The 14,127-nt window shown below is 50.7% G+C and overlaps 1 protein-coding gene across 1 annotated transcript; it reads left to right on the top strand.

Annotated features, from left to right (window-relative positions):
* The first annotated feature begins 4,060 nt into the window (after nucleotides 1-4,060).
* On the top strand, nucleotides 4,061-10,191 carry LOC126488983 (RIMS-binding protein 3-like). Its single transcript, XM_050122902.1, has one exon. The coding sequence runs from the start codon at nucleotides 4,959-4,961 to the stop codon at nucleotides 9,798-9,800; it is 4,842 nt and encodes a 1,613-aa protein (XP_049978859.1). The 5' UTR covers nucleotides 4,061-4,958; the 3' UTR covers nucleotides 9,801-10,191.
* Nucleotides 10,192-14,127: the final 3,936 nt, after the last annotated feature.

The following is a 14,127-nucleotide window of genomic DNA, read 5'->3' as shown; positions in this document are numbered from 1 at the left end:
AGGCAGTCTTGATGTGGTAAAAGGGAGAACAGGGAGGGCAGAGGCAAGAATAGTCAAAATTTTGGTTTTGTTTGAAACAGAGTTTTGGTATATTTCCCTGACTGTCCTGGAACTCACTGTTTGGACCAGATTAACCTCAAACTCACACAGATCCACCTGCTTCTTGCTCCCAAGTGTTGGGATTAAAGGTGTGCTATAGCACACCTGACTTTTTATTTCAAACCTGTGTGTGTTGCCTGCATGTATGTCGACGCATGACTTGTGTTCTGGTGCCTATTTAGGCCAGAAGAGGGCATTGGATCCCCTTGAACTAGAGTGAGAGACAGTTACAAGCCACGGTGCTGTGAGGTTGGTGCTCTTAACCCCTGAGCCATCTCTCCAGGCCTACCTACTACTACCTCTTTTTTTTTTTTCTTTTTTTTTTTTTTTTTTTTTTTTTTTTTTTTTTTTTTTTTTTTTTTTTTTTTTTTTTTTTTTTTTTTTTTTTTTTGGTTTTTCGAGACTGGGTTTCTCTGTGGCTTTGGAGCCTGTCCTGGAACTAGCTCTGTAGACCAGGCTGGTCTTGAACTCACAGAGATCTGCCTGCCTCTGCCTCCCGAGTGCTGGGATTAAAGATGTGCGCCACCATCGCCCGGCCAGTATCTTTCTTCAAATATGATACATGACACTTATGACTAGGTCTGCACACTGAGGCAGGCAGGACATTCTCTTTCCCACAGTTCCTAGCATCACTTCTTTCTAGTCCTGTGATATCTCCAGGGAACTCTGGACTCCTACAGAATGAAGTTTGAAAACAGTCTGTATAATCTCTCATTTTGTGAGAAAGTAAGATTCAGAGGCATGACTAGCCCAGATGGTGACCGTGGGGACTAGTGTCGTGATCCACTCCAAACCTTGTGACAGGCTGACCTCCAGACCTGACTGCCTGAGGTCCCACTTAAGGCTGCAGCAAGTCACACAAGCGGTAAAACCACCCCCACCACCATGAAATAAAAAACTAACTATTCAGTCCTAGTTGCCAAGTACCCTGGAAAGCCACCAGGACCCATGGATCCTCTTTGTAAACCAGTGCCATCTAAGGGCTTCATGACGATGACGATAACCCTTCTTCCGACCCAGGACAAATTCAAGGCTAAGGCCATGATTCTACTTATTCTTTTCTTTTTTGTTTGTTTGTTGTTTGATTTATTGTTTTTGTTTTGTTTTGTTTTTCAAGACAGAGTTTCTCTGCGTAACAGTCCTGCCTGTCCTGGAACTCACTTTGTAGACCAGGCTGGCCTCCAACTCACTGAGATCCACATGCCTCTGCCTCCTGAGTGCTGGGACTAAAGGTGTGTGCCACCGCCACCTGACTGGTCCTACTTTCTCACTTGCCCACCTCACACCACATCTGCTTCAGCTCTGGAAATGAATATCTTCAACCATAATTCTTGTGTTCTTGTTTCCCAAATGTATTTTTTATAGACTCGAGATCTGGCTTGGAAAATAAGGATAGCAGTCACAAGGTCAGGTGCAGTTGGCAGTGCCAGTGCTTGCTAGGCTAGGCAGGCACCACAGGAGTTTCGGATGGGATGTATGAATACAGAAAGCCAGACCTCAGTGTGTTTCTTGTTAGCCACTTAATGTCAAGGCCGGAAGGAACCAGATTGAAGGAGAGTTCCCGAGCCACAAAAGTGACCAGAAGAAAGCTTGTTTTGCTTTGGGGGAAGAAGGAGAGTCTGCTGCCTCTCCTTTGAGGAATAGACTTTGCTAACAACCTGGCTGAAGAGTGACCTTCACTCCTTGCCCAGTTTGAAGCCTCTGTTCAGCACCCTGATGGCCAATGCACACCCTGAAGCTCTAGGCCTTGTGGACAGGTGGTATCCCAGTACTGAAGCTAAGCAGGCCAAGAGACCAAGTTGGACAGTACCATATGTCCTTCCTGCCTTCCTGATCATAGGTCTTTTATTGATTGATTGATTGATAAATGTTATTTATTTATTATTTTTACAGTGCTCTGCCTGCATATATTCCTGCAGGCCAGAAGAGGGCACCAAATCTCATCACAGATGGTTGTGAACCATCATGTGGTTGCTGGATATTGAACTCAGGACCTTTGGAAGAGCAGGCAGAGCTATTAACCACTGAACCATCTCTCCAGCCCTGGTCATAGGTCTTTATCCAAATTTTCATGGGAAAGGCATTCCATTTTTACAGCTTCTGAATCCACTCTGGGCAGAAACACAAAGGTATCTTAGATATATATCCATTCCTCAAAGGAGAAGCAGCAACAAGTAGAATGACCAGGGTCACCAAAGGAGCTGTAGTGTCTTGGGGACTCCAAGCTCAGCCTGGAGAATCCAAAAGGCTTCCTGGAGTAGGAAACCACCAAAGTAATACCAAAGGACAGAAAAAAGTGAGCAGAAGGGAGAGGAAAAGAGCAGGGTTTGAGCCAGGTGTGAAGGCACACATATGTAGTGTTAGCTACTTGGTAGGTAGGCTGAGGCAGGAAGGTAACAGGTGCAAGGCCATTCTGGGCAATTTAACAAGATCCTGGCTCCAAGGAAGATTTTAAAGGGGGAAGACTGGAGAGATGGCTCAGCGGTAAAGAGCACGGACTGTTTTTCCAGAGGTCCTGAGTTCAATTCCCAACAACCACAGTGTGTTTCACAACCATCTGTAATGAGGTTTGGCACCCTCTTCTGGCCGGAAAGCAAACACGCAGACAGAACACTGTATTCATAATAAATAAATAAATCTTTAAAATGTAGAAGAAGTGGTGGGGCACACACCTTTAGTCCCAGCACTCAGGAGATAGAGGCAGGCAAATCTCTGTTAGTGGAGGCCAGTCTGGTCTACATAGTAAGTTCCAGGACAGCCAGGGCTATGTCGAGAGACTGTTTCAAAACCAACAGACAAATGAAAAACAAAATAATTGCATCGGAACAAATGAAAGTTCTCAGATATATGCCCAAGACAGGACACAGGCTAAAAAACAAGACTTAAGAAGGCCTTGCACTTCCACCACTGCACTGGTTAATCTAAAAATTCAGTTCAGGGACTGCAGAGTTGGCTCAGTGGAAGAGACTGCTCTCCCAGGGGACTTGGGTTCAATTCTCAGCACCCATATGTCTGCCCACAACTATCTGTAACTCCAGTTCCAGGGGATTCAACACCCTCACAAGCATGTAGGCAAAACACCACTGCACATAAAATAAAATCCATTTTAAAAAATTTAGCCAGGCCGGGCGATGGTGGCGCACGCCTTTAATCCCAGCATTCGGGAGGCAGAGGCAGGCGGATCTCTGTGAGTTCGAGACCAGCCTGGTCTACAGAGCTAGTTCCAGGACAGGCTCCAAAGCCACAGAGAAACCCAGTCTCGAAAAACCAAAAAAAAATATATATATAGCAAATAACATGTGAGGCTGAGACAAAATTGTAAATGTCCTGGCTAAAATACTGGGCAGGAAGTCCTCACAAGTGACCCTGAGATGGAGCAATTGGAGAGAGGATACTCATGATTTTAAGGTAGAATTTTGCAATTGTGAAACCCCACTTAGCTACTTCCAAACTATGTGGCCATGAAAGTTCTTCATCTCTGAGCATCCTAAATGGATGAAGGTAAAGATGAATCAAGAAGCCAATTGTGCTGGGCGGTGGTGGCACACTTTGGAGGCAGAGGCAGGCACAGATTGCTGTGAGTTCAAGACCAGCCTGGTCTATAAGAGCTAGTTCCAGGACAGGCTCCAAAGCTACAGAGAAACACGGTCTAAAAAAAAAAAAAGAAAGAAAGAAAGAAAGAAAGAAAGAAAGAGAAAAGAAAAGAAGAAGCCAATTGTACCAGGTGATGATGGCACATGCCTTTAATTCCAGCACTTGAGAGGCAGGCAGAACTCCGAGTTCGAGGCCAGCCTAGTCTACAGAGCTAGTTCTAGGACAGCCAGGACTACACACACACACACACACACACACACACACACACACACACAAACACTGTCTCAGATCTCCTGAGTAAATTCGGAGCATGGGGACCTTAGGGGAGGATTGAAGAGGGGAGGGGAGAGGTAGGGAGGGGAGCAGAGAGAAAAGTAGGGCTCAACAAGTATCAATAAAATAACATAAAAATAAAGAACACTGTCCCAAAAAACCTCAAACAAGAAGCCAGCAGTGATAGTACACACCTGTAATTCTGGCTCTTGGGCAGTGGAAGCAAGAGAATGAGAAGTTCCAAACCATCAAAAGACTGAGGCTGTTAACTCGGTAATGGAATACTTCACTGGTATACACAAAGCAGGTACAGATCTCCAGTAACTGGCTTTGAAAGATAGATGATACTAAGCCCAAGCACAGTGACTTCTCATTTGTAAAATGGCATAAAAGTTTCAGCTGATGTAGGAAAACGCTTAGCAAGAAGGGGTTCTTGGAGGAGTAGGCACAGAGATGTTACAGCCACACTGGGTAACCTCACCCACTTAGGGGCTCGGCTCAACCACAAATTTAAGCAGATTCTGTAGTAACTTCTCAGTTACCTAATCCAAACATGCTACCAGAAACCCTAGTAGAGCCAGATGAGGTCTGACCACAATCCAGTTTTACCCACGCCTCTGGCCACTTTCTCTAAGTCCAGGAGCAGCGACCATCCAGGGTCTCTACTGGGGATATAGGTCTGGAAGGGATTGCAGTGTCCAGGGGAGAGTGGAATGAATCACAAAAGCCATGGAGCAGATGAAGTGTGAGCTCAGAAATATGCCCAAGGTAAGTTCGGAGGCCACTTTGAAAGATATCTCAGGAGTCACACCCTGCCTAGGGAGAGGTGGCAGGTTATAAGAGAGACCACCCCCAAGGCGGAAGGGGCGCGCGGAGGGCCCCTAGGGGCGCCGGAAGGGGCGCGCGGGGCGGTTGGCAGCGGCCGGGGCCGGCGGCCGTTGGCTAACTGGCCTACCAAGCTAGCTCTGGCTTCTTGCCGGGCCGCGGCCACAATGACAAAGGATTCACCCACCCCCTTGGGTGGTGGCCGCTCGTCGCCCAAGAAGCCAGGAAGCCCCGGCCCAGCGGCAGCAGTTCTGGAAGAGCAGAGGCGAGAGCTAGAGAAACTGCGGGCAGAGCTGGAGGCCGAGCGTGCGCGCGGCCGGGCGGAACGGCGGCGTTTCGCGACCCAGGCGCGCCAGCTGCGGGAGTCGGCCGAGCAGGAGCGGCAGCAGCTGGCTGACCACCTGCGCTCCAAGTGGGAGGCACGACGCCTCCGGGAGCTGCGGCAGCTGCAGGAGGAGGTGCAGCGCGAGCGTGAGGCTGAGATCCGGCAGCTGCTGCGCTGGAAGGAGGCAGAGCTTCGGCAGCTGCAGCAGCTGCTGCACCAGGAGCGCGATGGTGTAGTGCGCCAGGCTCGGGAGCTACAGCGCCAGCTGGCCCAGGAGCTGGTGAACCGCGGTTACTGCGGCCGCTCGGGGGCGTCCGAAGCCTCCGCGGCTCAATGCCGCTGTCGCTTGCAGGAAGTGCTGGCGCTGCTGCGCTGGGAGACCGACGGCGAGCAAGCCGCGCGCATCCGCCACCTGCAGGCGGCGCTGGACTCGGAGCGCCAGCTCTTTCTTAAATACATCCTAGAGCACTTCCGCTGGCAGCCCGCTTTACCAGAACCCGCGGACCCCCAAGCCGCGCATTCCTTGGAAGAGCCACCCCTAAAAGCCCAGAGCAACACTTATGACACCCCAAAGCCTGCTCGTCGACTCGGATCCCTCGAAAGCCTGAGCACTGGCGTCCGGGTTAGCTCTCCAAACGAACTGCTTCCCACGCGCTCCAGCTCCCTCGAATCCTTGACAAGAGCACATTCCTGTTCACTGAGTTGTCCCCGGGCTTCCGAATCCGAGGTAGGGGGCTCTTCGACCAGCGCCTCCATCCCAGGCACCCCCACTCCCCATCCGCCGCCTCAGCTACCATCAATACATAGAAAAACTAGTGAGCTTCAGGAAGAAAGCTCCCAGAACAAGCCCTGCGAAGCCCTGACCCCCTCGCCGCCGGGTCAGGACCACCACGAACTGGTGAGGCAGAACTCGGAGTTGGCCGAGGCATTGCAGGTACTTGTTCGCCGCTGCTGTGGCCTGCGCGAAGAGAATTTGCAGCTGCGGCGTTCGGGCTTCTCCGATGAGACGGATGAGAAAGTGAAGTGGCTGAAGGTGAAGCACGCAGAGCTGACGGGTCTTGCTCAGCGCCTTGAAGACAGGGTTCGCAAGCTGCTGGAGACCAACCTTCTGGCCGTGAGCGCTCCTGTGCCGGGTGAAAGCCTCGAGGGACTGAATCTGGGCCAAGTGTTTACCCGTCAGTGCACTCAGGACCTGTCAGAACAGGCTGGAGCGCTGCAAGCCAAGGATCTGCAGATCGAAGCACTTAGGCGGGAGTGCCACCTGCTGCAGGCGCACATCGCCACGGACTTCGGCAGTTCCCCGCTTCCTGGAGAGGGCGCCACCTGCGCGCAATGGTGCAGCATCAATGACTTGGACCGGCTGCAGCGTGAGTCTCAGCGGGAAGTGTTGCGCCTGCAAAGACAGTTGACTCTACATCAGAGTAAAGCCGGAGCCCGGGCTGAAGCAGGCAGCCTCAGCTCACCCTCCGAGACAGCGCAACACCAAGTGCAGGCTCTGGAGAGGGAACTGGGTGCACAGCGGCGGGAATGCGAGGAGCTGAGCGCTCAGGCAGCCGCCGCAGAGCGGCGATATGAGGAAGCAGAGGCACAACTGCAAGCTGCACTGCATAAGGGCGCCAGGCTGTCAGAGGAGAACGCGCAGCTGCAGGCCCTGGCCAACTGGGTGAAGAAGATAGCAGATGAGAGCAGCAATGTTCCCCAGCAGCAAAGCCACGCGAGGCAGAGGCAGGAACTCGAAGATACTGGCCTGCTGGCTGAGCAGCTGCTGCAACAAGGGGGATGTGTGCAAGACAGGTGGCAGCAGCTGCAGTACTACCAAAATAAAACCCCGAGTGACCTCCAGGCTTCCGGGAGAGAGATGCAGGACTTGCAGTGTCAGCCTGACCACCCCCCGGAGATATTGGAGACCACCCAAGCTTCAGAGTCCCAAGCCAGGGATAGCAGGAAGCCCAAGATCAAGCCAAAGTCTGAAGAACATGCATTGCCACTACCTACCAGGGACATACAACCTCCCGTTTCTCTCTCCCAGCAGAACTCAGTTACCCTTGAGGAGCCAGCTGGTATCCCCCAAGTATCAGACAAAAATCCTACCAGTCAACCACTGGACTCCAGGTCCCAAGCCAAGAAAACCAGTTCACACTCAAATTCCTCCTCTGAGGTGGAGTCCATGTGGGCTACAGTGCCATCCTGCCTTTCTCTGGACATGGACACAGCAAGTGAAGTAGATGATTTAGAACCAGACAGTGTGTCCACTCCCCTGGAAACAAGGAGCTCTGAGGCTCCCACCACTCCCAAGCTCAAGATCTTCTTGGCTAAATATAGCTACAGTCCACTTGAAGGGTCTAACAAGCATTCTCAAGGCCAGCTCCCTCTCACAGCCGGGGATTATGTATATGTCTTTGGGGACATGGATGAGGATGGTTTCTATGAAGGGGAGCTTGTGAACGGGCAGCGAGGGCTAGTGTCCTCCAACTTAGTGGAGCAGATTTCAGGAAGCCCTACCCTGAACCACCTATTGCCTGAGTCCCCTGAAGTTGGTCCCACTGCACTTCCAGCTGAGCATAGCAAAGCCTTGAAGAAAGACAGCTTATTACTTGGGGAAGTTCAGGGAGCAGTGGAGAGAGGCCTATGCCAGGTGGTAAGGGCAGACTCTAAGACAGATAAGGCAGTAGAGGTTTTAGAAACCGAGACAGAAGCCTGCTGGCTGGGCATGAAACCAAGCATGGAGGAGCGGAGTTTCTCCAGACCCCTTCTGGAGGCTAAAGGAGTGTTCTGTCTGGCCCCCATGCAACTGCAGCTGCAGAATGTCACAGCTACCTCTGCCACGATTACGTGGGCCTCTGGCAGCAATAGATACCCCCATGTGGTATACCTGGAAGATGAAGAGCATGCCCTAACTCCCTCAGGTGTGAGCTGCTACACCTTCCAAGGCCTACGTCCTGGCACACGGTACCGGGTGAGGGTGGGGGTGCAGCTCCCTAGGGACCTGCTGCAGGTGCTATGGGAAGCAATGTCCTCCACTGTCACTTTTGATACACCTTTAGCGGGACCCCCTGACCCTCCTCTGGATGTGCTGGTGGAGCACCATGCCTCTCCAGGTTTCCTGGTGGTCAGTTGGCTTCCGGTGACCATTGACTCGGCGGGGTCCTCCAATGGAGTGCAGGTCACTGGCTATGCTGTGTATGTGGATGGGTTTAAGGTGACGGAAGTTGCTGATGCCACCGCTGGAAACACCCTGCTGGAATTTTCCCAGCTTCAGGTTCCCCTAGCATGCCAGAAGGTTTCAGTGAGAACCATGTCACTCTACGGTGAGTCCCTGGATTCTGTGCCAGCCCAGATTCCTGAGGACTGTTTCTCTTGTTCCCCATTCCTAGAGACTCTTCCCTTCAGCTACACAGATGGTGACCCTTCTGCCTGCAGAGTTGCTCTCCCTGTTTGTCATAAGAAGCTGGTACAAGCTTCTCCGAGTACCAAGCCCAGCTGCCATAGCCCCAGAAGCTGTGGGGAGCCTCAGGATGAGTTTCTAGAAGCATTCTCTGAAGAACCGCCAAGGAAGCATTCACCAGTATCCAACTTGAGCTCAGAAGGGGCAGACAACCAAGTCCAGGGGCCCACAGAGGCCTGGAAGGACTATGAAAAGGGCCTATCTTTTCAGGAGAGTCCCAAGAACAACAAGCCACTTCTGCTCTTTGGCAAGTCTGGGCTGGAAGACGGCCACTTCCCACACATGTGCATCAGTGGAAGTCCTGCTCCAGGATTCACCCATCTCTCCCCAGAGACTGGACCCAGGAAAGTACCCTGTCAGGAGAAGCCTGGCCTTGAGAAAGCCCTTCTTCAAAAGCAGTATGCCCAGATGCTCCCACCTCACCAGCAAGGCGCCAGCCAATGCCTGGCAACTGACTTGCATCACGTTTTGGAGGATAAGGAGGCTGTGTGTTTGGATTCTGAGTGCACAGAGAAGCTAGGGCAAAGAAAGAACACTTTCCAAAGTGGACAAAGGCAGGAGACTCCAGGAGGCAAGAGAGAGTGCCAGTTTCATGAGCCTGCCTCAGCGCTGTGCCCAATGCCAACCAACAAAGTCATTAAGATGGCAAGTGGTGGCCCTGAGACAGAAGCTAATGGTCCAGTCAGGATCTTTGTGGCCCTCTTTGACCATAGCCCCCTGGTGATGTCTGTCAACTCCAAGGCTTCAGAGGAGGAACTGGTATTCCGGAAAGGGCAGTTGCTGAGAGTGTGGGGTTCACGGGATCCTCATGGCTTCTACCATGGAGAGTGCAATGGACAAGTGGGCAAAATCCCTGGACATCTGGTAGTTGAGGTAGAGGTGGGCACAAGGCAGACTAACGAAAGGTGGCTTTTGCCAGCCCAAGGGCATCTGCGTTCTGAGACTCAGCATGAAGACTTGGAGGGTCTAACCAACTCCCAGGGATCTTTCATGCCTCAAGGGACTCCCAGAATACCTACTCTGTGGACCCCAAAGACAATGGTGGCAGCTCTGGACTATGACCCCAGGGATGGGAGAGCAGGGGTCCGGGCAAAGGGTAAACTGGTACTGAGGGCTGGAGATGTGGTCACAGTTTATGGGCCTGTGGATGATAAGGGCTTCTACTATGGTGAGTATGGTGGACACAGGGGCCTGGTCCCAGCCCATCTGCTGGATGACTTACCTGTCTATGGAGAGTAAGCAGGACTCCTTTGTAGGATGGTAGCCTCTGGCTGCCCACACCCCTTGGAAGGAGAAGCAAGCACGTGCACCTTCACACAACACCCCTCCTCGCCAGCCACCTTAAGCAACACTGGCTTCAGGCGACATCACCTGAAACTGAGGACAGTCCTCAGATAGCCTTCTAGTGTCCAACAGAGGCAGGACGTAAATCTGAATTCTTTCCAAAAGAAAACCCCTGAGAGTTTGTTATGAATAACTATGACAGGTATCAGAAATGCCTTTTTCTGTGATCAGTATGTTTTCTTTAACAGGTTAACGTTATCCATCCATTGCCTTGTATGAAAGTCTCAAGAAAAGCTGCATCTTAAAATGAAAAAGCAAACAGAATGCTATTTTTCTATTTTATGTTCAACCCTCATTAAAATGTTCACAGAAAAAGAGAATACTTCGGAAGTTAAAGAATGGCCAAGGGGAAAAGAGCATACACGTTTCCTCTCTGCTCCCTTTTTTGCCCAGTAGATGGTGGCAGAAGTATTTTCCTGAAAGAAAAGGTACATCCTTACCCTAGGGTGAGTCTTCCTCAGGGCAGACTGGTCCAGCTAAAGAGAACACGAAGAGGCATAGGTGAGAAGTCTCTGGGCTGGGGCTCTGTACTGTTAGGTGGGGTCAGTGTTCTTAGCTAGGAGCCCTACTCCAGTAACTGCTGGTGCTCCCATGGTGCTTTGTAAAATTCCCTTGGGAAAGCATTTTATGCCAAACCTTACTGAAGGACCTACGGAGATTCAAAGGAGCCTAGCTCATGCCTGGAGTCACACAGCTCCTCCCATGGGCTTCCAGGCTCTCTAGGCCAGCAAACATGGAGGGCAGTCTTGATCCTTCTCCCTTCAGGTCCAACAGTGTTGACAGAGAAAACTCTGCCTTCCCTAGTGTAGCCAGAAATGACTGGAAGCCCCGAGGCAAAACTATTGAGCCATCTCTGTTCCACGTGGAGGAGGCTAACGTGGACTTAAGGCTGCTCTCAGAATGTGGGAAGAAGAAAGGGGCAGTCAGGAGACCATCAAAGGATGTGCAAACTCCACGGTGTGCAGCCACCTGCATCCCCGTAGACTGAGGGCTGCTGTCCTTTCTCAGTCCCCATGATCCTGGAGGAATGGTCGGTCTCAGACCACTCAACAGCTCATCAGAGGAGGACTAAGAACTGTTGCCTGCTGGGCTTAATCTCCTACTCTGGAGAGCAGGCAGGGCCTTTTCTCTTACTCCAGTGGTGAATTTGAGCAACACCTCTCATAACTTGTTATTTATCAGTGTATTTGTGTTTGTGCGGTCTTGCAAACATACCATGCTGTGTTACCATGGAGGTCTGTACCACGGGGTCAGAGGACAGCTTGTGGAAGTGAGTTCTCTTTCCACCATGTGGTCCCAATGATCAAACTCAAGATTTTAGGCATGGTAGCAAGTGCCTTTACCTGCTGAGCCATCTTACAGGCCCTACAAATGTTTTTTTTTTTTTTTAATTGTTAGGCTGGGTAGGGCTGATGATTCAGTATGCAAAGACGCTTGTAGCCAACCTGAAGATTTGAATTCAGTCCCCAAAATCTACACTGTGGAGAGATTTCTTTCAAGTTGTCCTTTGACCTCCATACATGTGCCATAGGATTCACAGGCCAACATACATACATACACACACAAAAGAAGTATAAAAAAAAACCCGCTGGGCATAATGGTCTATGCCTTTAATCCCAGCTCTCGGGTCTACTTCCAGAGTTACAGGATGGCCAGGACTGTAGAGAGAGACCCTGTGCTACTCCCTGATCAAACAACAACAAACGAACAAACAAACAAAAAACCTGAAGGGGCTGGAGAGGTGGCTCAGCAACTAAGAGCATTGACTGCTCTTCCAGAGGACCAGGGTCCAATTCCACATGGGGGCTCACAGCTGCCTGGAACTCCAGGGCATCCAGTGCTTCCTTCAGGCCTCTGTGACACCAGGCACATGGTACACATACATACACACAGGCAAAACATACAGATCCTTAAAAATAAAATGTAAAAATCAACCAAAACTGTTAAACAGAGAAACCCTGTTGTGGGGGAGGGGAGCATTAGTGCAGGAATTAGGGATATAACTTGGTAGGGGCCTGGAATGTGGAAGGCCCTGTGTCTAACAACTAGCATGCTAAAAAAAAGTACCTTAAGTTAATTTTTTTGGAGTCAGGGTTTCTCTGTGTAGCCCTGTCTTGGAACTCACTCTGTAGACCAGGCTGGCCAGAGATCACCCACCACTGCCTCCCTACTGCTTAAAGTCCTATGCTACCACAGCCCAGCTTAAAATTTTTTTTTTTAAGTTTTTTGTTTTTGTTTTCCTGAGACAGGGTTTCTCTGTGTAGCACTCCTTGACAATCCTGGAACTCCCTTTGTAGACCAAGCTGCCCTCAAATTCACAGAGATCTGCCTGCCTCTGCATTCTGAGTGCTAGGATTAAAGGCATGCGCTGCCACCACCCAAGCCACTTTTTTAACTGTACAATCTCAACTAAAGTCCCTGGAACTTTTCATTTCACCCACTGAAACTACATCTACCAAACTATAGTGCCCATCCCCCACAACGCTCCTCCCAGCCACTGACTGCCTTTGAAATACTGCCTGGGGTGCTTTCAGTTAGAGCTGTGGAGAGGACCCTGCCCTGCAATCACCTGCAGCCCTCATTCTCACCTCCCACACTCCCTCCCTTTTCCTTGCCTGTTCCTCAGCCTGCATCTGGGCAGACCTGTTTGGGGCTGCATTTGTCTCCTAAGACCTTGTGTCAGAGAAAACAGGATTTTTCTTTTTATAACCCTGCAGGCCTGGAATCCAGCTGGCTCCCTTCCCCACATGCGCACGTTTATTTCTGGGGAAGGGCATGCATGCGAAGGTCAGAAAACAATCTGTGAATGATTGCTTTTTTCCTGCGGGTCCCAGAAGTCTGGCACAGGACATTATGCTTGGAAACACTTTTGCCCGCTGAGCCATATCCCTGGTTCCTGCCCCACACCCTCTTAGAGCACCCTAAAATGTGCCCCACAAACCCATAGGAATCATTTCTCTAAGGGCAAGAAACAAGTGCCAGGCCTGCCCAGTCTAGCAATGAGCTACAATCTTCTCACAACCTTGCTCCCATAAATCTTAAATCTCAGAGGCCATAGGAAATTTTAGTAAATATTTTTTTAAAAGAGTGGAAAGAGCCAGACGGCGGTGGCACACGCCTTTAATCCCAGCACTCAGGAGGTAGAGGCAGGCGGAACTCTGCCAGTGGAATTCGATGCCAGCCTGGACTGCAGAGTGAGTTCCAGGGCAGGTTCCAAAGCTACACAGAGAAACTTGTCTCGAAAAACAAAAACCAAACCAAACCAAACCAAAGAGAGTAGAAGAGGCAGGTAATGGAAACTATAGAAGGCACAAGTAGGGAACTGGGGCAGGCAAACATTGTTTGGGGCCCAGCTTGGGTCTTTCTAGAACCCTGAGAATCTAGAAGAAAGGTTGTGCAGGTCTAGTGAGGTCCTGAAGGCTACAAGTGAACCAGGAAAGACCTGAATGTGTCTGTAGTGGCCTGCTCCCTGGCTGGCCGGCTGGCCACATGGCTAGAGACCCTAAGTTCCCACCTGTCAGGGAGGTAACTAAGGAAGACCTGAAGAGCCTATGCCAGAGGACTTAAGCACAGGGACCATTTGAGCTGGTATTGACACTGCTCACCTCTGCCAGAGAGAGCCTATTTGTCCCCTCCTACCTGTTCCTGATGTCACTGTCTGCACGTGTGTAGTTTCAAAACTGAAGGTGAACTGATCTGTTGATCTGTCTGGTTAGGTATTACGGTAGAGTAAGACGCTGTCTTAAAACCACACAGGGTTGGAGCCATAGCTCGGTTTGCAGGGTGCTTGCTTGGTATGCAGGAAGCACTAGATTTGATCCCTAGTGCTGAATGGCATGGAGCATGGGGTACATACCAGCAATCCCAGTACACAGAGGGGAAAGGCAGAAGACCATTCTCTTCTGTAGCATGTAGAGTGATGTTAACCTTGCCTATATGGATTCAATCTCATGGTGGCACTGTCCTTAATCTCAGTACTCAGGAGGCAGAGGCTAGCCTGGTCTACAAAGCAAGTTCCAAAAGAACCAGGACTACAAAGGGAAACCTCTCAAAAACAAAAACAAACTGGGTGGTGGTGGTGCACACCTTAAATCCCAGCACTCGGGAAGCAGAGGCAGGCGGATCTCTGCCAGTTTGAGGCCAGCCTGGTCTACAAGAGCTAGTTCCAGGACAGGCTCCAAAGCTACAGAGAAACCTTGTCTCAAAAAACCAAAAAAAAAGA

Source organism: Alexandromys fortis, unplaced genomic scaffold (assembly GCF_014885135.2).
Source record: "Alexandromys fortis isolate MF-2015 unplaced genomic scaffold, M_Fortis_MF-2015_v1.1 scaffold_219, whole genome shotgun sequence".
In the NCBI taxonomy this organism is placed as follows: Eukaryota; Metazoa; Chordata; class Mammalia; order Rodentia; family Cricetidae; genus Alexandromys; species Alexandromys fortis.
This window is presented reverse-complemented; position numbering and strand designations above follow the sequence as displayed.